General features: G+C 37.0%; 1 protein-coding gene across 1 annotated transcript in view; it reads right to left on the bottom strand.

The window, feature by feature from the left end:
* Positions 1-1271: 1271 nt before the first annotated feature.
* map4k2 (mitogen-activated protein kinase kinase kinase kinase 2) overlaps positions 1272-21473 on the bottom strand; it is a 28369-nt gene continuing 8167 nt past the window's right edge. The window contains exons 3-31 of the mRNA XM_066680723.1: positions 20891-20981; positions 20485-20549; positions 19855-19910; positions 19283-19330; positions 18511-18553; positions 18087-18159; positions 17306-17437; positions 16221-16283; positions 15732-15813; positions 15304-15414; positions 14688-14766; positions 12375-12433; positions 11691-11737; positions 10340-10373; positions 10084-10243; positions 8385-8554; positions 7319-7360; positions 6060-6144; positions 5246-5325; positions 4910-4970; positions 4682-4805; positions 3896-3954; positions 3657-3760; positions 2676-2859; positions 2533-2601; positions 2295-2381; positions 2017-2087; positions 1731-1786; positions 1272-1626 (exon numbers count right to left, since the gene is read on the bottom strand). Of these exons, the coding sequence (XP_066536820.1) occupies positions 1539-1626; positions 1731-1786; positions 2017-2087; positions 2295-2381; positions 2533-2601; positions 2676-2859; positions 3657-3760; positions 3896-3954; positions 4682-4805; positions 4910-4970; positions 5246-5325; positions 6060-6144; positions 7319-7360; positions 8385-8554; positions 10084-10243; positions 10340-10373; positions 11691-11737; positions 12375-12433; positions 14688-14766; positions 15304-15414; positions 15732-15813; positions 16221-16283; positions 17306-17437; positions 18087-18159; positions 18511-18553; positions 19283-19330; positions 19855-19910; positions 20485-20549; positions 20891-20981 (2423 nt within the window). The 3' untranslated portion in view covers positions 1272-1538. The remainder of the gene's footprint in view (positions 1627-1730; positions 1787-2016; positions 2088-2294; positions 2382-2532; positions 2602-2675; positions 2860-3656; positions 3761-3895; positions 3955-4681; positions 4806-4909; positions 4971-5245; positions 5326-6059; positions 6145-7318; positions 7361-8384; positions 8555-10083; positions 10244-10339; positions 10374-11690; positions 11738-12374; positions 12434-14687; positions 14767-15303; positions 15415-15731; positions 15814-16220; positions 16284-17305; positions 17438-18086; positions 18160-18510; positions 18554-19282; positions 19331-19854; positions 19911-20484; positions 20550-20890; positions 20982-21473) is intronic.

The raw sequence follows: 21473 nt of genomic DNA, 5'->3' as shown, positions 1-21473 counted from the left end.
GAAATAGGAATGCTCTCCCATTCATGTCTAATACAGGCCTCTAACGGTTCAATCGTCTTGGGCCTTCTTTGTCGCACCTTCCTCTTTATGATACGCCAAATGTTCTCTATAGGTGAAAGATCTGGACTGCAGGCTGGCCATTTCAGTACCTGGATCCTTCTCCTACGTAGCCATGATGTTATGATTGCTGCAGAATGTGGTCTGGCATTATCTTGTTGAAAAATGCAGGGTCTTCCCTGAAAGAGATGACGTCTAGGTGGGAGCATATGTTGTTCTAGAACCTGAACATAGTTCTCTGCATTAATGGTGCCTTTCCAGACATGCAAGCTGCCCATGCCACAAGTACTGGTGCAACCCCATACCATCAGTGATGCAGGCTTCTGAACAGAGCGTTGATAACAACTTGGGTTATCCTTGTCCTCTCTGGTCCGGATGACATGGCATCCCAGTGTTCCATAAAGAACTTCAAATCGTGACTCATCTGACCTCAGAACAGTCTTCCATTTTGCCACACTCCATTTTAAAAGATCCCTGGCCCAGTGCAAACATCTGAGCTTGTGGAGCTTGCTTAGAAATGGCTTCCTCTTTGCACTGTAGAGTTTCAGCTGGCAACGGCGGATGGCACGGTGGATTGTGTTCACTGACAATGCTTTCTGGAAGTATTCCTGAGCCCATTCTGTTATTTCCTTGACAGTGGCATTCCTGTTTGAGGTGCAGTGGCGTTTAAGGGCCCGGAGATCACGAGCATCCAGTAGTTTTACGGCCTTGACCCTTATGCACAGCAATTGTTCCAGATTCTCTGAATCTTTTGATGATGTTATGCATGGCTGATCTTTGCTAGCAAGTCTTTGCTATTTTACGCTGGGTAACACCATTCTGGTATTGCTGCACTATTTTTCTGCGCAACAATGTTGGAATTGGTGATCCTCTTACCAACTTGGCTTCAGAGAGACACTGACACTCTGAGAAGCTCTTTTTATACCCAATCATTTTGTCAACTGACCTAATTAGTGTTATTTGGGCTTCCAGCTGTGTGTTATATGCTCAATTTCCTTTTTCCAGCCACTTATTGCTACTTGTCCCAACTTTTTGGGGATTTGTTGACACTGTGAAATTTTGAATCAACATTTTTTTCCTTTAAAATGTTTTACTCATTTACTCAGATTAAACTTTTGATCTGTCATCTATGTTCTATTACAAATAAAATATTGACATTTGCCATCTCCACATCATTGCATTCAGTTTTTATTCACAATTTGTTTAGTGTCCCAACTTTTTTGGAATCCGGGTTGGTAAATGTACTTAAAGTTGACTGGGGCAGCTCTATCAGTGCAGTGTTGTGTTCATTGATCCATTCTGTTCAACCCATTATACTGACAGTGTCTGTAGTGTATGTAAACTGCCTTCCACGTTTATGTGCTTGATTTTATACAACAATTAGCAATGAGAATGGCTGAATCACTTAAACTCTACAATAGAGAGGGTTTCCCACAAACATTTGGGCATAAAAAGTTTGTGTATATTGTATAATATTCTTCTCAGTAGCTGCTCTCATGTCCAGTCAGGATGTATAAATTGCTGGAGGCTGAAGGGTTGTCCGTTGGTGTGCTCTGTAGAACAATGTCTCTGAAAAGCATGGTTCATATAATCTACATCAGTCACATAGTGAATTCATACAAAAGAAAGAGCTGACAGATATAAACATAAACCAAGTACCACAGCTGTATTACCTGTTTGTGCCTAAAACCTGAAACACTCTAGTTTCATCCGTGATTTCCTGTGTTACCTGTAAAACAGAAGTACAGCTTCAGTATCATACCATCACTGCTGGAACAACACCTCCACAAAACCAAAATGCTTCCACTGACACGAAGCACTGAATAGGGCTGTTTGTGGAGCAATTGTTAACGGTGGGTGAATGTAAGTGCGTGGCTGACAAACTGTGTGTAAGGAGCTTTTTCAATGTGCTGTTTCTAATCTAAAATAGTCTAAAAATGTATTGAGAAATTTAAATACCTCACAGTCATGTAGGCTCCGTCCTTTCAGTCCATGTTTCCAGAAAGCCAAAACACTGTCCTGTAAACAAACTGTAAAGATGAAACAAAAGCATTAAGCATGATGCAATCTTCACTTGCTTTCTACCAAATTTTCTCACCAAGTGTCTCCTGATATGACACACAATGAACCACTTGGGAGCTCCCCCTGATTATTAAATGCTGTGTTCTACAACTACAGCATTTACAGAGTGTAGCCTCTGAATTTCAATAAAATAATTTAAAAAGAAATTACCTTACCTAAAGTCTCAATAGGAAAGTCAAAGTCCAGTTCTGATGCTAGCTCCTTGCTAGGGACACCCTGCAGATTCACAATCTTCACTGATTCTATGACGATAGACAGCATCAGTAAATATTTTCTTTTAGCAAGAACTGTAATGAAGTTATATATATAAATTTGTGGGGAAAATTTTATGGGAAAATGTTAATATTTGAATCCAGCTAATTAGGTGAATTATGAGTGGGCAGGTTTACTCACTTTCTAGTGCAATCAGGACTGTATCTCTGTCCAGCTGTGTTACCTGCACTGCTCTTACACCTTCACTGCCTACACATACACACAAACACAAAGGTGAAGGCAAGTGAAGGTGTCAGACTTTATTGCTTTCAATGAACATTTACCTGGCTGTGAATTCGGTGCACCATTCAGCTGGATGATGTCAAACTTCAGGTTTTGCGCTGTCTGAGATTCATCATTTCTTGGCTTCCATTCCTTCACCCCTACACAGAGTTGAGGAAGTTCATCTGTCACCAAAACCAGCAGCTCGAAGATGACCAGAGGATCTGGCAGGCTCACTGCTATGTGCTAGAAAAATGAAATAAACCATGAACTAAATTATGTTTTCCTTCAGTGGATCTGTGAGGATTCGCTAGTTTGATTTAACAATTTACTAGGCAAACCCTTTTTATTTGCAAACTAACAAGCTATAAATTATTCGATTCCTCTGGCTGTCCTAAATAATTACACACTGCGAGCGTATGTAAGAAAAACAATACACTTTGCACTTCAGTCACCTTTTTGTGTTTGCTAGTATATTCTCCCTCAGAAACCATCGCAGTGCATCCATCACAAAAGACTGCTTTCTTGAAATAGTTATAATACAGTATCACAAGAGACAGTTCTAGATCATTCATTCATTATCTGTAAACGCTTATCCAGTTCAGGGTTGCGGTGGGTCCAGAGCCTACCTGGAATCATTGGGCGCAAGGCGGGAATACACCTTGGAGGGGGTGCCAGTCCTTCACAGGGCAACACACACACTCACACATTCATTCAGACCTACGGACACTTTTGAATCGCCAATCCACCTACCAACATGTGTTTTTGGACTGTGGGAGGAAACCTGACCACCCGGATGAAACCCAGACGGACACAGGGAGAACACACCAACTCCTCACAGTCACCCGCAGCGGGAATCAAACCTACAACCTCCAGGTCCCTGGAGCTGTGTGACTGCGACACTACCTGCTGCACCACCGTGCTGCCAGTTCTAGATCAATCCGCTGATATATTTTACTGGGGATAAAGTAATGTATGGAATATATAAGAGATGAAATATAATGATTATTTAAATCAAAAATTGGAAGTACATTTGTACTCACTTTAAGGTGCAAAAATTTTTGCAGGGGTTCGTACCATAGAAGTATAACAAGCCCGGAAGGAACAGCTGCACACAGGAAGGTGCTGTCCGTGTATGGATTGCGTGCTGATGATAAAAGAACATAAGTATAACAGACAAAGGAATTGCAATAAATTACAGAGGCCTGAAACGTAGAAAAATCAGAAGCACCCCATCTACAGTCAGTAGAATAATAGTAAATTAGCAATAAATTTCTCTTACCAATGCAACACTTCTGACAGCCTTTAGTTTCTGGAATCTTGAGTGACACAGCAAACTTCCTGTAAAAAATGACATTTAAAAATTGTTGTTTATGGCAGATCTGAATATTTTTAGCAAATGTTTTTAGCAAACAATAATTATGAAAGTTATCAATTATCATGTAAAATATTTTTCTATTAAGTGCAAGGATGAAGAATCCTTGAAGGAAATTGTTGCTTTTTGCCTTACAACAGGTTCCTGAAATGTGGATGTGGAATATATAATAACTCTTAAAATCAATTATAATATGCCTGCAGTTTAAAGGAACACTCTGACATTTTCTAACTAAATCAACTTTTGCCACAGCTGTCTCATACAATTAATTACAATCTTGTTGACACTGTCCCTGTACTTAGAAAAGAAACCGATACTTTTGAACCTGTGGGCCCAAAACACATATTTATCTAACATAATTGTAAAGTGCAGCTGCCTGAGCAGTGTGCTTAAAATCTGCAATTTTCTCCAGTTTAATTAAGGGAAGTGATACACACCATATCCACTAAAACACAGTGACTGGCCATATTGTTAAAAAATACTGTACCTCTATTTTTATAAATAATAATTTTCCACATTGTAAACTAGCCATGATGCTTTAAATTTTTATGCACAAATTTCAATATGAATGAGACATATTTAATGAGACACTTTGAGAGATAACTTTGAATAAAGTGTCTACATGTTAACTGACATTTCTGGGAGAGAATTAGTAGAATTGATGCTATGGTGAAAGAGTGTGTGTAGGTTTACCTGTGGATGATCCTCTCTGTGAAGCGATTAGAGCTGAGGGATAAATGACCCTGCTTCTTTTGGACATGTCCTCGCTGCTCAAACAAAGCTGTCAGGTTGTGAGAATAAAGCTGAGATGACTTCCCTATGGAAACAGTCACAATCATGAAATAAATCTTTTAGATTATACAAAGCATGGCCTTTATTTCTCTCAATGTCAGTGAACTACTGTGAAAAAGCTGAACACACCAGAGACGGACATGAGGACATTGTTCATAACATATAGCCAGGTACATCTCTGTGGAAGCAACTAAGAAAAAAAAGAGAAAATTTGATCATTAAGAGCATGGGATTACATCCTATATCTCTTCTTTATATTAACATTAAAGGACAAAGTTATAATTTTAATACTTGTATTATTATTTTTAGACATTATCATGCCATTATTTAGTGTAATATTTGATAGTATTATATTACATATTTTTAAAATGTTTTATACTATTACAATAATTTTTATGTAAATAATGTTTTTTAATGTTATCCTGATTAATCATAACACAATATAGGTGCAAAAAGAAGAAAAACCTTTTCCAATGTGTCCTCATGAAGTTCATTCAGATTGAGTGTGTAGACCCCTTCCTCTGAGCCCAAAATTAAGTACTGATCTAAAATATTACAGCAGAACACAACACGAGTTTATGTGCAAATACATACACTCAAAAATATGGCAGAAAGGATTGTTGGAGCAAGATTTTTTTTTCATGAGAAAATAATTTTTTCAATTGATCATTTGAGTTGACAATTACAATTTGGAGGTGTTAATTAATTAATTAATTTATTTATTCATTCATTCATTCATTCATTCATTCATTCATTCATTATCTGTAACCGCTTATCCAATTCAGGGTCGCGGTGGGTCCAGAGCCTATCATTGGGCACAAGGTGGGATTACACCCTGGAGGGGGCGCCAGTCCTTCACAGGACAACACAGACACACACACACATTCACTCACACCTACGGACACTTTTTGAGTCGCCAATCCACCTATTAACGTGTGTTTTTGGACTGTGGGAGGAAACTGGAGCACCCGGAGGAAACCCCCGCGGACACGGGGAGAACACACCAACTCCTCACAGACAGTCACCCGGAGCGGGAATCGAACCGACATAATTAATTAATTAATTTATTTATTTATTTATTTGTATAGAATGCCCTTTACAGGAGCATATTTGTAAATACGATATATCAGTGTGAATAATGTTTAAAGATTTTCCACATATTTGCAAACACTCTACACTCTACATTTGTGCTACTGTGCTACTGATGTGCTACTGATGAAATGTGAGGAAGTAACAACACACACTGCCCAGTATATAAAAAAAGTCAGTGATTCCTCACCTCTAGTTTTTGGAAAAACCCATGTCACCGCACAGTGTACTCTCAGTGGGCAGCCGTTGAAGACTTTAGAAAAACAAGCCCCCATCTGTAAAACAAGACTTTCACTTTCAATACAAACTGACAAAGGAAACTTGTTTGGCACACACAAAGAGTAGAGTTTATGTTCTTAAATATATTGGGCGTAAACTAATTTTTAGTTAAAATATATGACTGTCCTTATCTAACAAAATGTTTTTACCTAGTTTTCTCCCAAATTAACTCATGGCTAATTCTACATGAGTCACCCCAGTCACATGTTGGCAAGAAGCTGGACAAGTAAAAGGCAGCATATGCTGCCTCTGACACCATGGGCAAAACCACAGCCAAATTGGACAAATTCCCATCATGACAGCCACAGCCAATTCCCTAAATGCACGTCCATGCACATCGACACACTATCCTTAGTGTTCTGTGCACATGCACACTGTATGCATCAAGTTGGAGTTCAAGGCAAGGTGAGTCTTCTGAACTTCTTACACTGCTGGACTGTGTTTAAGGCACTTTTGTAAAATTATGCCCATCCATTTTTGTCAATGCCCACCTAAGGTTAGTTTCAGGCTACACCAACGTCTCACACACATTAGGCTAGCCAACATTTATTTTCAGCTCTACACACTTGGAGGAAAACATTAACTGCCAGATAGCAGATGCCCATGCAAGCTAGCATTTAACTGAGCTAGCATTTAACTTTAATAATATTGAGTCTCAAATAGTTATTGTGCAGTGGAACTGTATGGGGTCAACAAAATGTTATATAAATAAATAATAGGAAATTAAACAGGAACTTACATTTGACCCTATCATGACTACAGGACTGGCAGTGAATTCAGCCACAGTGATGCTGGAACCAAGCAACACTGCAACGCCCCCTGCTGATAACATATCCTTGGTTCCCATCTAAACTGATGGAAATGGAGAACGGAACACCAAGATTCCAAAAATTGAGGAACGGAACCAGTTCAAGAACCAGAGTTATTTTGGTGGAAAAGTGCCACCAGAGAGAGAGCAAAACCAATTGTGTTGTCTTCAACTCTCAGTGATGGATGGCTAAGGCATCACTAGTGATTGAATTCATCATTGTGCCTAACAATTTTTTTTTTTTTTCTCTAAAAATGATATTTTTGATTTTACACATTTAAATGCCTTTCCAGTAGTTCACCAGTGTTAAATAAAGTGAAAGAATTCAGCAGATTTCATGCTATTAGACAAGGAACACTTACATGGACATGGGGAGTGGGAGGGAGTCCATGAGAATCGGCTCTCTACAGATTAAAGGTTAAAAACACAACAAAAGGTGTCAGGTGGAACATCTGCTAGTTGGTCACACTTAGTAATACTTTTACACACACAGTAATTATTTTAGTAATAAAGAAGAAAGAGGAAAGTCCTCACATGATCCATTATCTTAAATCACAGCAGCACTTTATTGGGTTTGATATAGTTCTTGTCTTGTACTCTTGTCAACACTTTTGTTTCACTCAGGGCGGCATACCAGTTACCAATTACTGAACTGTAGAATCCTTTCCATGAAATTGTGCCATACAATTCCAAATTTACAATGAATGTTTTGGATATAGAAATTAGCAAGATTGGTTAGGTCAGGCTGAATATATATTTTAAAGCTGGTTTGAAGCAGATCTGTTGTTAAACAAACTAACGACAGTTACGTACAATTGTATAGTTATATAAAGTTCAGTGTAAATGTAGTTTAAGCTACTCATAATTAACATAATTAAACACTATAAAATGAAAGTACACACTCAGTTTTAAAGTGTACAGAATTATCTTACTTCATCCAGCTAAATTCCTCAAAGGGCATTTCATCATACAGTAGTACAGTAGCTTTCTTTTATTATGCAAATGTAGGCAACTCATTATTGTTTATTAATATTCACCAGATAGTTAGTGATATTAGTAAATGAAAAATTATTTACTGAGAAACATATTTAGTTTAGATTTTTATTTGATTCTTTTAAAAACTAATTTACTTTATATATGTTTGGGTATAATTTTGCCATTTTATCCCTTTTTGTTTTATATTAATGCTATTTTTGCTTCTGTTTTTTACTTTTATTAAAGAGAGGTGCTTGGTTTAATTATATTAATTTCTTTACTGTTAATTCTATTCACTTTTACTGTTCCTGAGGTTTCTGAGCTGCAGGTTTATGTGATATGGAATATATACAAATAAATAAAGCTACTACTGCATCTACTATTAAATCTGCTCAGACGTTAAATGTGGAAGGAAAGGTGTCAAAATTTGAGAGACAAAACAGAGCGTCTGACCGAATCTTCTGCTTTCTTCCTCATGGTGCTCCACTCTGGAGAAAGAGCTGTGTCCTTGCTGGTGTCTCTGTTGAGGGTTTTCTGTTCATCCTCTGTGTTCCCCACCTCAGGAACACATGGGTCACTGCTCCATTGCCGTATGTCCTGACTGGCTGAGCACCGTATCAGAACTGAGGAAACATTCCCAATAAGAAAAAGAGTTGTTCTGTACACATTAAATCATGTCTTAGTACTACTAATGTACATACAGTACATACAGTGCTGAAGTGTCTGCTGGCTCTATGTAACACTTGAAGATATTAACAGACAATATGGCCTCCAAAACACTGTAAATACAGTTATGTAGCATGCAGAAACAACAGTAAGTTCAAAATCTATTTTCATATAATCCCACTGAAACATACATGCTTGCACATTACAGACAAAACTGCCAGAAAATTCAAGATTCTCCACAAGATTGTGCCAATAACAGTCAAAAACTCTTTAGCGCTTTATAAGAACAGTGCATCAAATCAATGACAAAGACTTACCTATTTAAATGATCTCTGACTTATTAACTATAGCATATTGGTTAGCTTATTTTCATTCCATTATCTTTTAATAACTATTCATACATAACTGTATTACTACAAACCTATTTCCAGAAATGTTGGATGCTAAGCAAAATGTAAATGCAATGATGTGCAAATTATTTAAACCCTATATTTAATTAAATTAGAACAAAGACAATATTTCCAATGCTGAAACCAGATTTGAATTGTTTTTTGAAAAATATTTGAATCGGAGTCCAGCAACAAGATTTGGACAAAGAACAAAAGACTGGTGAACTTGTGTAAAAAAAAAACAAAAAAAAAACGACATGACATGACATGATTGAGTTTAAAAAGAGTATCTCAGAGAGGTACCGTCTTGTAGAATTAAAGATATAGAGGGATTCACATCTATAAATCAAGGGTAAATCAAGGATAATTTTTCTCTACTTAAAATAATAAAGAACTATGGGGTTTGATCATGCACAGCATATAATATTGTTAAAAGTTTCAGAGAATCCGGAGAAATCTTTATATGCAAGGGACAAGGCCCCTTGGTGGTCTGAAACAGACATGTTTCTAAAGTGGAAATCACTGCAAGGGCTTAAAAACACATCCCAGAACCAGTGTCTGTGAACACACTCAATCAACAAATGCAAGTTAAAACTCACAAATGCAAAGAAGAAACCATATATAAACAGCCCCCTGAAACACTGCTGCTTCTCTGGGCAAGAGCTCATTTAAGATCAACTGAGCTGAAGTGGAAAAGTGTTATGTGTCTGGCAAATCAAAATGTGAAATTCTTTGTGGAAATTATGGATGCTGTGTCCCCCATGCTAAAGAGGAGAGGGCTTGTTATAAGCGCACAGTTCAAAACCAGCATCTGTTGAATGGTGGTCTGTTGAAGTGCATTAATGCACATAGCATGGGTGACTTGCACATCTGTGAAGGCACTGTTAATGCTGAACAATATATGCAGGCTTTGGAAGAACATCCAGAGAACTTTTTTGGGAAAGTCCTTGTTTATTTCAGTAAGACATGGCCATTTGTCACATTTGCAGGATTTTAAATTAAATAGGGTTTAATTGATTTGCACATTTTTTTTTTATTTAAAATTTATATTTTGCAGATTATCCCAACTTTTTGGAAATAGGGTTTTATGATTATACCTGAGCTTGGCCGTGGTGCAGGGTCAGGTTTCAGGATTGTGCTGGGCTTCAAGGTCTGGTCTTTGTCCTCCTGAGCAAAGCTGAAAGCACTCATGGTAGGAAGCGATGCAGTTGCTGAGAGAGGTGGAGCGCTAAACATTCCACTTTTCCTCTTTCCCCACTATGTGTCACCAAAATGACATAGGTATTAATACAGACAATACTAAAAACACACTAAATATTTCTAAACTGCTTTTTTATGGATATCATACTATACCTTAAAAGATGAAAGACTTTGTACTCTCAGGCTCCTGCAAAAATAATGCAGTGTAATGTAATGTATCAATCAGTGAAAAACAGTAAAATAGTCACATTAATTTAATGTAACAGAATTTACTTTAGTGAAATACTTTATAGCAATTTGTAGTCCTTGGAGTGATACTGCATTGGAAATGTGATGCACAAAATTGACTTAATTATATGTATATTTCTACAAAAATAATGTACTACATCAGCACAGTTGTTTTCTTTTATGTATTAATATCGTTAATACAGTTACATTTATGACATGGATAATTATCCAGAGCAATTTAACAGTTTAATTGTATTACAGGTGCATGTCAATATAAAGGTAAAAGACTTGAACAATGACTTCAAGTAGAGAGAGGATTGATTGTTCAACAGTGAATCGAAGCCCAGTGTTATAAATTATGCTCTACCAAAAAAATTACTGATACTAATAGTGTGAATAGTGTTAATTTCCCTTATTTTATCATTGAAAAATTATATACAAATTTAAACTAATTACATTCAGTTTGTTACATTTCAGTGTGCATTTAGTAAACATTTAGTAAACATTTTTAAAAACATTTTTAGATTTTTATGCAGAAGATGGCATCATTGAGCTGATTCCCACCTCTGCTGCAGTTCTTCTTCCACACATTCCAGAAGACTCCTGTAAATGCCGCCAGTCAAACAATATGGAAATTATGATATATGATTTTACACTTACATAGGACTCTGGAATCTCAGTCATTGAAGTGTTCTGGGTTGGTTACATTTAACTGTCAAAGTGGGTTATGATGACTTAGACTTTGGATGTAACTGATCTGTTCAACAATAGTTCTGAGATAAGTCCTTGAGCCAATGTGTAAGAACTAAATATAGATAGAGCATTTCAGAGCACTTCCCAGAAATATTGTATGGAGCTCCATCACTTACAAGAATGCAGTTCCACTGGGTCAAGTCTAATGCTTGCTTACACTTGAGAATTATTGTTATTAAGAAGATAAAAGATATTTGAGAATGGTGACAGCTCTTCTTCAAGCACCTGAATTCTTGGTCAGTGATTTTATATGCAGACTACACAAGGATGTGTGCACAATTGAACATCTATGTCAATTCAGTTGACTAAGTAAATGAGGTGGTTACAAGCTTTTGGAACTATAGCATAGCATATAAAAGAAAAGGCTAATCCTTTACCAGTGCTCAGACTGTTATTTATATACCAGACCATTATATATATTACCCAGGAGTTCACATTGCAGGAAAATATAAATGTCTAAATGGAGTGTTTTAAAAATCCTTATTTTATGTGCATTGATATATAATTTTCAAAACATTCTTACAGAGATTCAGCTTCATCCCCTGAAAGGCTCCAGTCATCACAGGAAGCCTGAGAGAAATACATCACAGCCATCATCACAGGAATCCAACCAATCCAAAGTTTCAGCCAACGCACAATGTGTATTTATAATCTATTTGTCTGTAACCGTTGTTGAATTGATCGATTTATGTCAGATCTTCTCAATCATAGCCATTAATGTTCAATAAGCACTGTTATTATTTGTGCGATAAATATTCAAAATGAATAAGAGAAGAAAAAATGGACAACGCTTCAACAAAACTCCTGCAAGTTAAACTAAGACCTAAGTTTGGCCAAAATGAGATAGTTTCTCATAATTATTACTAAATACAACTATTTATTATTATTGAGAAAGAGAAATCATAATTATGGAATGCTTAGTTATTATTATATAGAAAGGTCAATTAGGAGAAGTTTAGTCATTATTATGCGATATGAAGTCCCAATCATAAGATGCTATGTCATTAATATGAAAAGCAAAGTCATTATTATGATACACTAAGCAGTGGAAAGGAGATTCCAAGATTTTTTGGTGTTTTTTTTTATTATTATTATTATGTCAGATTTTTTTAATTGTTTGTAATTAATTACCAAAGGGTAAAATGTAAGAAGTATTTGTACATTCCCAATAATATTGACTATTGCTACATAAACATTTGGACCTCACCTGATCTGGATAGGGCTCTGTCACTTTCCTCCGCAGTGGAGCAAACTTTACCTGATCGACTGAGAAAGAGAACATTGACAGAACACAGAATATGTTAGTTTGTCATACTGCAACATAACTGTTCATATTCATTTGAATTTAACCATTTAGCTGTGATGCACAACATTTCTGCCTATTGATAAAGTAAAAAAAAATTACCATTGAGCCGGTGTCATAAATGACAAATTTGAACAACAAACATGAAATAAAACCAAAATTTGTATAATTTGCTAATTGCTTTGCTTTTTCAATTTCCTTTTCAAAGTCATTGTTTCTTGACAGCTGTACATTCTTTCAGAACCAGAGTTTTGAAATGTCTTTTCACAGTTGAAAGATGGACATAAACAGCTGTGTATAATGCTTGCTTTATGATCACTGTAAAACTAGTCCTCTAACCATTAGGCCATGGCAGCACCACCACTAATGTAGTGGTGGAGCTTGAAATCCTGTCATTCTAAAATGTCATTCTATTCAGTTGAATCCAATTCACTTCAAAGATGAAAGCATGCAGAGTATAATTAATGTCCTTGGAAATATCTCTGAAAAGAATGCACTTTAATTGAATGGTCATTTTTGTGAGAAAACACAAATTTTGTAAATATTGCACACTGTGACCGAAAACAGTGTAGCAAGCAGAAAGCTACCAAGTGATAATCTCTAACTTGTTTGTATCCGTTTATATGTCTTAAGCCATTCTGTTAGGACTGTTCTGAAGGTGTGCTTGTGTCTCTTCATTGGGTCTCTTTGTGTGTATGCTTTGCCTTCTTGACTGTGGAACTTAATCTTATAACCATAATAATAATAGTATATTAATATATAACTATAATCTTAAATTACATATGACAATAGAGTCTTTGTGATGAATTACCAGACCACACACTCTCACACACACACACACACTTTCAGACATTACACAGCTTTGAAAATGATCTGTGGTCACTTGTGATATGTCCCTCTGCACATTTGGTCGTGTATGTGTGTTTATGCATTTGTGTATGTTTGGGAGCCTGCTGGGGGTGGTCAGAGTGTGGGGAGGTCAGTGGAGAAGCACATGTCACAGACGTGTGTTGAACAGTGACAGCTTTATGGGTTCTATGCTGCTGACATCACTATTGCTGTCCTCAATGGTTGCTTTGTCATGAAGACTACCTCCTGTGCTCTAGATCCATACATTAAATTGTGTTTGTGTGTGTGTATGTGCAGTGTTGACCTCAACCCAACACTGCCTGATGCTTAGCCAGTCACACATACTGAATTAATATTAAAGAGGTTAAAATTCTAGTTTCATGTTTAACAAAGGCTTGATAAGTGTTTTATGAAATCTGCTAATTTCAGAAAATATACTGATGCTCACATTTGCATCTTTACACTTTGCCAATTTTCCCTATTGTGCATAGTAGAGCAGCAACTAAAAAATCTGTATATCTAGATTTTTCCACATGGTTTGAATCATTTAATAATATTATACAATGTAGACACTGAAATACATAAATGTCTGCAAGAGAAAATTGTTCTAAGACTGCAGGATTATTTGATTATGCACATTCTGGCAAAATGGTGAGACTCAACCACAAACAGTCTAAGCCATTCCTGGTTTCCTCACCTATTTAAGATAGGAATGTTTCAGAATATGTGCATTTATTGGTCACCGTACAACATACAACAAAATGTGTCTTTGGCATTTAACCTGCGGCATTTAATCTGTGGCAGTGAATACTCACACGAATGCATAACACACATCCAGAGCAGTGGGCAATCACAAGCCCATTTTTCTAACTGTTAGGCCACAGCTGGCACCCAATGTTCCAACATATAAATTATCGCTGTTTGAACTGTTTTGGAAGGTGATGTTGGTATTAGTTTCAGAACGTCATCTCGTCAAATATTATGAAATATCTTTACACTACTTTTATGTAAAGCTGGTACAAGTTGAATTAGAGATCAAAGTTTCTTATGATCTTTGCATTTCACAAAACCATGCTGATATTTTTAAGTTTGTAGAACACACTAGAATTATAATGAATGTAACAGAGTATATGGACATAAGACATTGGTATAACACTCCGTTTGTGGTAGGGAACATGTAGAGACAAGCTGGAATTGTGTCTTATTCATGACAAAGATATTACAGTGTTTCCATTCTTCATAGAGATAAAAAGAATTGAGAAAATAATGTGTATGGGTCTATGCATGTTTTTTTTTTTTTTGTTTTTTTTTGAATGTGTGCAACTAATTTAAATTGCAAATGGATTAAACAACATTCTTTATACTCACACTGTTCCTCGGACAGACTCCTCTCCACTGGTAAACACTTTCCCTTTGACCGAATCTTATCTGGAGTGGCATCACGCCCCTTTGACCACACACACAAACACACATGTTTTAATATTTCTTTCCCAATACAGCCCAAATTGGATTGACAATAGTGTCTTTTAGAGTAGTCACCATAAAAAATAGAGGCCATCTAAAGTTATTCATTCATTCATTCATTATCTGTAACCGCTTATCCAGTTCAGGGTCGCTGTGGGTCCAGAGCCTACCTGGAATCATTGGGCGCAAGGCGGGAATACACCCTGGAGGGGGCGCCAGTCCTTCACAGGGCAACACAGACACACACTCACATTCACTCACACCTATGGACACTTTTGAGTCGCCAATCCACCTACCAACATGTGTTTTTGGAAATCGGAGCACCCGGAGGAAACCCACGTGGACACAGGGAGAACACACCAACTCCTCACAGACAGTCACCCGGAGCAGGAATCGAACCCACAAACTCCAGGCCCCTGGAGCTGTATGACTGCGACACTACCTGCTGCGCCACCAGCATCTACAGTTAAATAAAGTTTAATAAAAAAATAGTGACAAATAAATAAATAAATAAACTCACATCCTGGTCAATGTCATCAATAGTGAGAGCTTGGTGAAGATCTGGGTTGTTGGCCATGTCCAGCAGCTCAATAACCAGGTTTCTGGTCAGTAACTGTGTCACAAAAGGATGCTACAGAGAAATAGAAAGAAACAATAGAGGTAGGCGTTCAGCCACAAAACTTATATTAACACACATTTATCATACACTTATTTATTTATTACTACTGCAACATGTAACATAAGGTTTGAGAGTAAACAAACCATAATTTTGTGCAGAATATTTGAATTTGTGTTGAAATGTGCTTCTATGTAATTTTCTGTGTTATGAAAGTAACACATTAACAATCTTCTGTATGTATCCCTTTTCATTTGGTTGAATCCCAAGTGGCTCCCTTTTGAATAAAAAATGTTTATTTCACAGTATACATGATACTATTCTTTTAATACCTGTAGAAGAGTTTCTGCTGTGGGTCTCTTTCGTGGACTCTTTGTTAAACACATCTTCACAAAGCTATGAAAACCTGAGGACCTACAAAAGAGGGAGTAAGGCGTACACATGAAATTGATATGTATGATTTTTGAGTCTTAAAAACAGAAACTCCTGATCCAAAGACTTCTGATTCTGGAGTAATCCTCTTACTATAAACTTTAGTGTTTTTTCTGCTGTATTTTTGAAAACTAATATATGATTAAGTGTTGCCTCAGTTGAAGTGTGTGTATTAGAAAAGCGATTCTTAAAATCATTGGTCCAGACGGTCCACATTTTTTATTGTATGTGTTGTGGGTTTGGTTGGAGCAAAAATGTGAACCATGCAGGAAATCCCTGACAACTGGTTTGAGAGCAACTGAACACATATTACAGTGTGTATCACAGGGATACTCCAGGCCTAGGATTGGAAATCTGTGAATTAGAAATGACATAAACCATAAACTTACCATTTTGTTTTGTCTTTGAGTTTTGGAGGCTGAAAACTGCTCTTGGACATCAACATTAGAGCTCTAGGAAAAAGCATAAATACAATTATAAACATAAATACAATACCTATGGTGCATTCATATCAAACACTGACAAACAGTGTCACAACAATTATAACAGGTTTTTACAAAAGCAGGAGTAAATCAGAAATATTTTTTTTAATTAGTTATTAGGAGTTAGGTGTGTTCTCCTAGTTTCTGCATGGGTTTCCTCCCGAAGTCCAAAAATACATGTTGGTAGGTGGATTGGCGACTCAAAAGTGTCCATAGGTGTGAGTGTGTGTGTGAATGTGTGTTGCCCTGCAAAGGACTGCCGGCGGCCCCCCGGGTGTATTTTTGCCTTGCACCCAGTGTTAGGCTCTGGACACACAGCAACCCTGAACTGGACAAGCAGTTACAGACAATGAATGAATGAAAATGAATGATTGTAATTTTTTAAATGAAAACTATGTTATTTTACATTAATTATATGTTTTAGAAAGTGTGTGTGTGTGTGCATGTGTGTGTGTCACCCTGTGAAGAACTGGTGCCCCCTCCAGGGTGTGTTCCTGCCTTGCACCTAATGATTCTGGGTAGGCTCCGGACCCACTGCAACCCTGAACTGGATTAGCCGTTACAGACTATGAATGAATGAATGAATGAATGAATGAATATGTTATATATGTTAGGGCATAAATTCACAATACCCAATGCCAAGTGTGGGCCATAGGGGTATAAAACCCCACCAGCACTAAGCTGTCTTTCTCTGGAGTCGCTGAGCTCCATTCATTATATTTGAGATGAGATGGATTGGATTTTGGGATACAGCAAGTATCATTCTACTTCAAAGCTTACATGACTAATGTATTTCTGTGGATACATTCCATCAGATGCTCACAGAAATGTTCCAATATCTAGACTAAATCCTTCCCACAATATTACAAGCTCTTACTGCAGCAAAAGCTGTGGGTTGAACAGCTAGTAATTTCAGAAAGTAGCAACAAATTTCTACTGTGTAATAAAAGTACATTTTCAATTATTTTACAAGAGCTTTCTGGTCCTCTTACTTCATGGGATGGAGATCAAACATGGGTGGCTGAAGCTCTGCTAGCTCAATGGCAGTGATTCCAACAGCCCAGATGTCACACAAGTGGTTATAGCCTCCCTTCTTCTCCACAGCTGCAACCTCAGGAGCCATCCTTAAATAGACAGACAACACTTCAGAAAAAACCTTTCAGAATAATCCTGTAAACTAACTCTCCAATTACTGATTGTTGCAGTGTTTTTTCATTCTAAGTGAGGAGAGGAAAATTAATGTGAAATCTAAAGAGGTTAATTAATGCAAAATAAGAGCTAATATAGTTAAGAACATGACTGAGAAGGCAGAGATCTCATTGGGTCATAGCATTCACATACAATATGTTGTTATAGCTGATAGTTACGCCATCTCAGTTATAAAACCGACACAAAACTACCAACAATTTCAAAAATCTCATGTATGATTCATAAATGAACAATTCATTCTTAGATGTGCTCCAGTGTGTGCTAATGTTTGAGCAACACCAGTTCCCAAAAACAAGCATACAGCCCTACATTATTTTTATTCATTTAGTGTTTTACTAGTTCATTAATAAGTATATTTAATAAAATATTTTTATTAGTCAGAATGCATATAGCCCAGTACAAGTACTTTTGACAAATGTTTCATTTTTATCAGAACCTGCTATAAAACAAACAATCTAGCACCAGGTGGCAGATTTCAAGAGTGCTTTTGAACTTTGACGGCACAGAAACAAACTGAGGTGAGATCAACTGAAAATGGTTTTAGGAACTGTGAAGACAACTTACCAGTAGGGAGTCCCAATAAAAGACTTCCTTTTGGCTACAGAGGCACTGATCTCTGCAGCAACCCCAAAATCAGCTAGAGAGAGAGAGAGAGAGAGAGAGAGATGTCACAGACATGCACAAATAACCCCAAATGTTGTCACCTCAAATAAGAATATATGTGTGCACTTACAAGGTATATACATCAGTGGGGACCTTAAGCTTGTTAAACACACACTGTTATGTGCTTTTTTCCTTGTAAAATATGTGGAATATCATGCTAAGTGTTAGGGTTAGGCTAGAAAAGCTTATGGGTAAGGTAAGTATAGGTTTCCACAAAATGAAAGGAAGTCCATATAATGGCCTCACAGTGCATGAAAACAAAGTTGCGCTTGTGTGTGTTTGTGTGCATGTTTAGTTTCAGTGGGTACAACAAGTTCTCACTGACCCAGTTTGACATCTCCTCGTTCAGTGAGAAGGATGTTGGCTCCCTGCATAAAAAAAGCAAAAATTTCTATCACAGACTTTCATAATGTTTTTGCAGTGAATATATAAGTACATATAATTTTCAAACCACATAGTTTATAAATAACCATTGTAAAACTGACTGTCTAGATAATATAAAACAAGTGAACATATTTAATTACAAGATATGTAGATGGCCCTGGTTTCTTCCTCCTCCCTCCCTCTCTCTCTCTCTCTCTCTCTCTCTCTCTCTTTTAATTTCTCCCATGTCTTGTGTTTAGCTGGCTGAAAATTCTCCAAAGGTTTGCACAAATATTTAAACAAATGTTTCATAAAAGCAGTGTTTTGCATCAATAACATACTGATTTCTAGAGATATGACTTTATTCTGTTGGCAGGTAATTTTGCTCTGGCATTTGAAGACTCCAATACAACTAAACGGCACTAAACGGTGCTATAAAATGTGAATGAATTAGCACACATTTACAAAATTCACATTATATGTAAAATTCTTTCTTTTCACACATTATTCATAATTATATCCTAAAGATATGAAAACGAAACTACAACTCAAGAGCATATCTACAACAACCTTGGGAGGAACAGCTGCCCAAACAAGTTAAATGGAATGCTAATAATGTTTTAGTCAAATTCCTTGGATTGGACCAGAAAACCTCACATGCTTCATATTGCTGAGTATATCATTACACAGATCCTTAATTCAGTAGTCCTTTCTTTAAAAATATCATTACACACCTTAATGTCTCTGTGAATTTTGCCAATCTCGTGGAGATGATTTAAACCCTAAAAGAATGAGAAAGAAAAAATTGCTGTGTTAGGTACCACTGTGGTTAGGTACCACAGGCTGGTAATAGTTTAAAATCAGCAAAAATGCAATGCGATTTAGAGTCATATACAAAAATTACACATTTTTTACAATCACTGATTATTTTAATCCTCTACAGGCAACACATCTACAGATAGCTCCTAGTGTCTAATTCTGTTTAAAAAGGCATAAAATACTAAATAAATACAAAAACATAATTATAGTGTAGATATATATTTTTAAATGCATTATGGAACTATTTGCACATGTAAAAGTTTGTGTTCTTTTTCCCTGAATGTTAAATTCAACAAATAAACAGCAACTGTAATAATGCAGAAATATTCTATGTAAAGGTATTTTCATTTCGAACAAATCATGTCATTCAACCAGGGACACTAATACTTTTAAAGAGAACTGAATGTATTACTGATGCACATTCTCATAACACTTTTACAAAATAACCTGTGGCCTGCTGAGCAGAACATTTGAGGAAAGCCCTCACCTGTAGGGTTTCCCTGCAGATGTAAGCAATCTGTTTCTCCTTTAGGGGTCCAGTCACTGTGGAGGAGGAGAACTGTTAGTGAGGCACCTGCCATAGGTTCACTTTGTATATTACAGCCACTAATTGTAGGCTGCACAGTGTAGTTTCTTAGCTCATCTAATATATATGAATAAATAAAATGAAGTACCAAATATTTTATTATTCAGAGCATCCTCAGCAATGTAAGGGGAGTGGAAAAAGTGGAATGTGGAAAAAGTAAAAAGTAAAAATAAAATCCCTCTCCAGGGTTTCATTCCAAATGCCTGGCTTCTCAAACCATCTCCAACCAGCATGGTGTCAGGTGTCAGGGCAGTTAAAACAAGATTCTGGGAAGGATTTTTACTTTTTGGACTTGAGTTTACAACTTTTGAAGGATTTCTAACATACCCATAACAGCTATTAGGTCAGGCCAGCTGCCATTTTTTATAACTAAAACTAGGGTTGGACAATAAATCAGTAGCAATACATATCACAATATAAAATGTTTCAATAACAATAATATGATTTTTAAACCCATTTTCAATATTTCAATATACAATATACATTTACAGCATCAGTCACAGACTGATGTTCATTACATTACATATATACCATGGTAGATGTCTTGCAAAGACCCTCCTCCACAGTACTCCATACAGATCCACAGCTTTGTGTTCCTGAAGAACAAAAAGATACCATCTATCACACGTTCCATTACTCTCTTTCACACACACACACACGTACCCAAGAACAAAAATGCAGGACATGGCATTTCTACAGATGCATTTTTTTTATTTATGAATTATGCATGTATATTATGCTGTGATGTAAACATTGCTGGCAAAATACACCTCAGACATATTCCAGGCCTGTATTATAGTGTGTAATGTGTGTGTGTGTGTGTGTGTGTCTGTGTGTTTGTATAATGTCATTACTGGAATGTGTCTTTGTTTGCCCAGACATCTGCCTGGACATCAGCCCGAACACCAAAAACAGCAGCAAGCCTGCAGAGCTGTACCTGTGGAAGCTGCCATAATAGGCCACAATATTTTTGTGCTTGCACTCCTTCATGGTGGTGATCTCCTGCTGTATAGATGAGATGTCATCACCTGCAAAAAAAGGAAAAAACAGAATGTGTGTTGTTACTGTACAATTCCACAACCCCATTTATAGACAAAGGCAGAATATCCCTTCTCCTACACCGCACAAGCACATCAGTAAACAAATAACTTTCCTCTAATCCTCCTCATCATCATCATCATATTTTCCGCTTAATCCATTTCAGGGTCCTGGTGGCACCAGGGCAAGCAAAGAAGCCCAGACATCTCTGTCTTCTACCAGCTCCTCCTGGGGGATCCCCAGGCGTTCCCAGGCCAGATGGGAGATATAATCCCTCCAGCATGTCCTAGGTCTACCTGGGGCCTCCTTCCAGTTGGACGTGCCTGATATACCCCCAGCGGGAGGTGTCCAGAAGGCATCCTCATCAGATGCCTGAACCACCTCAATTGACTCCTCTCATTGAGTAGCAATTCTCCTCCGAGCTCTTCCCAAATCACTGAGCTCTTCACCCAATCACAGAGAGTTTGCCTAGAAATCCATTG

The sequence above is a fragment of the Hoplias malabaricus genome, chromosome 9 (genome assembly GCF_029633855.1).
Source record: "Hoplias malabaricus isolate fHopMal1 chromosome 9, fHopMal1.hap1, whole genome shotgun sequence".
Classification (NCBI taxonomy): Eukaryota; Metazoa; Chordata; class Actinopteri; order Characiformes; family Erythrinidae; genus Hoplias; species Hoplias malabaricus.
The sequence above is the reverse complement of the archived record's forward strand: the minus strand, read 5'-3'. Positions and strand labels throughout refer to the sequence as shown.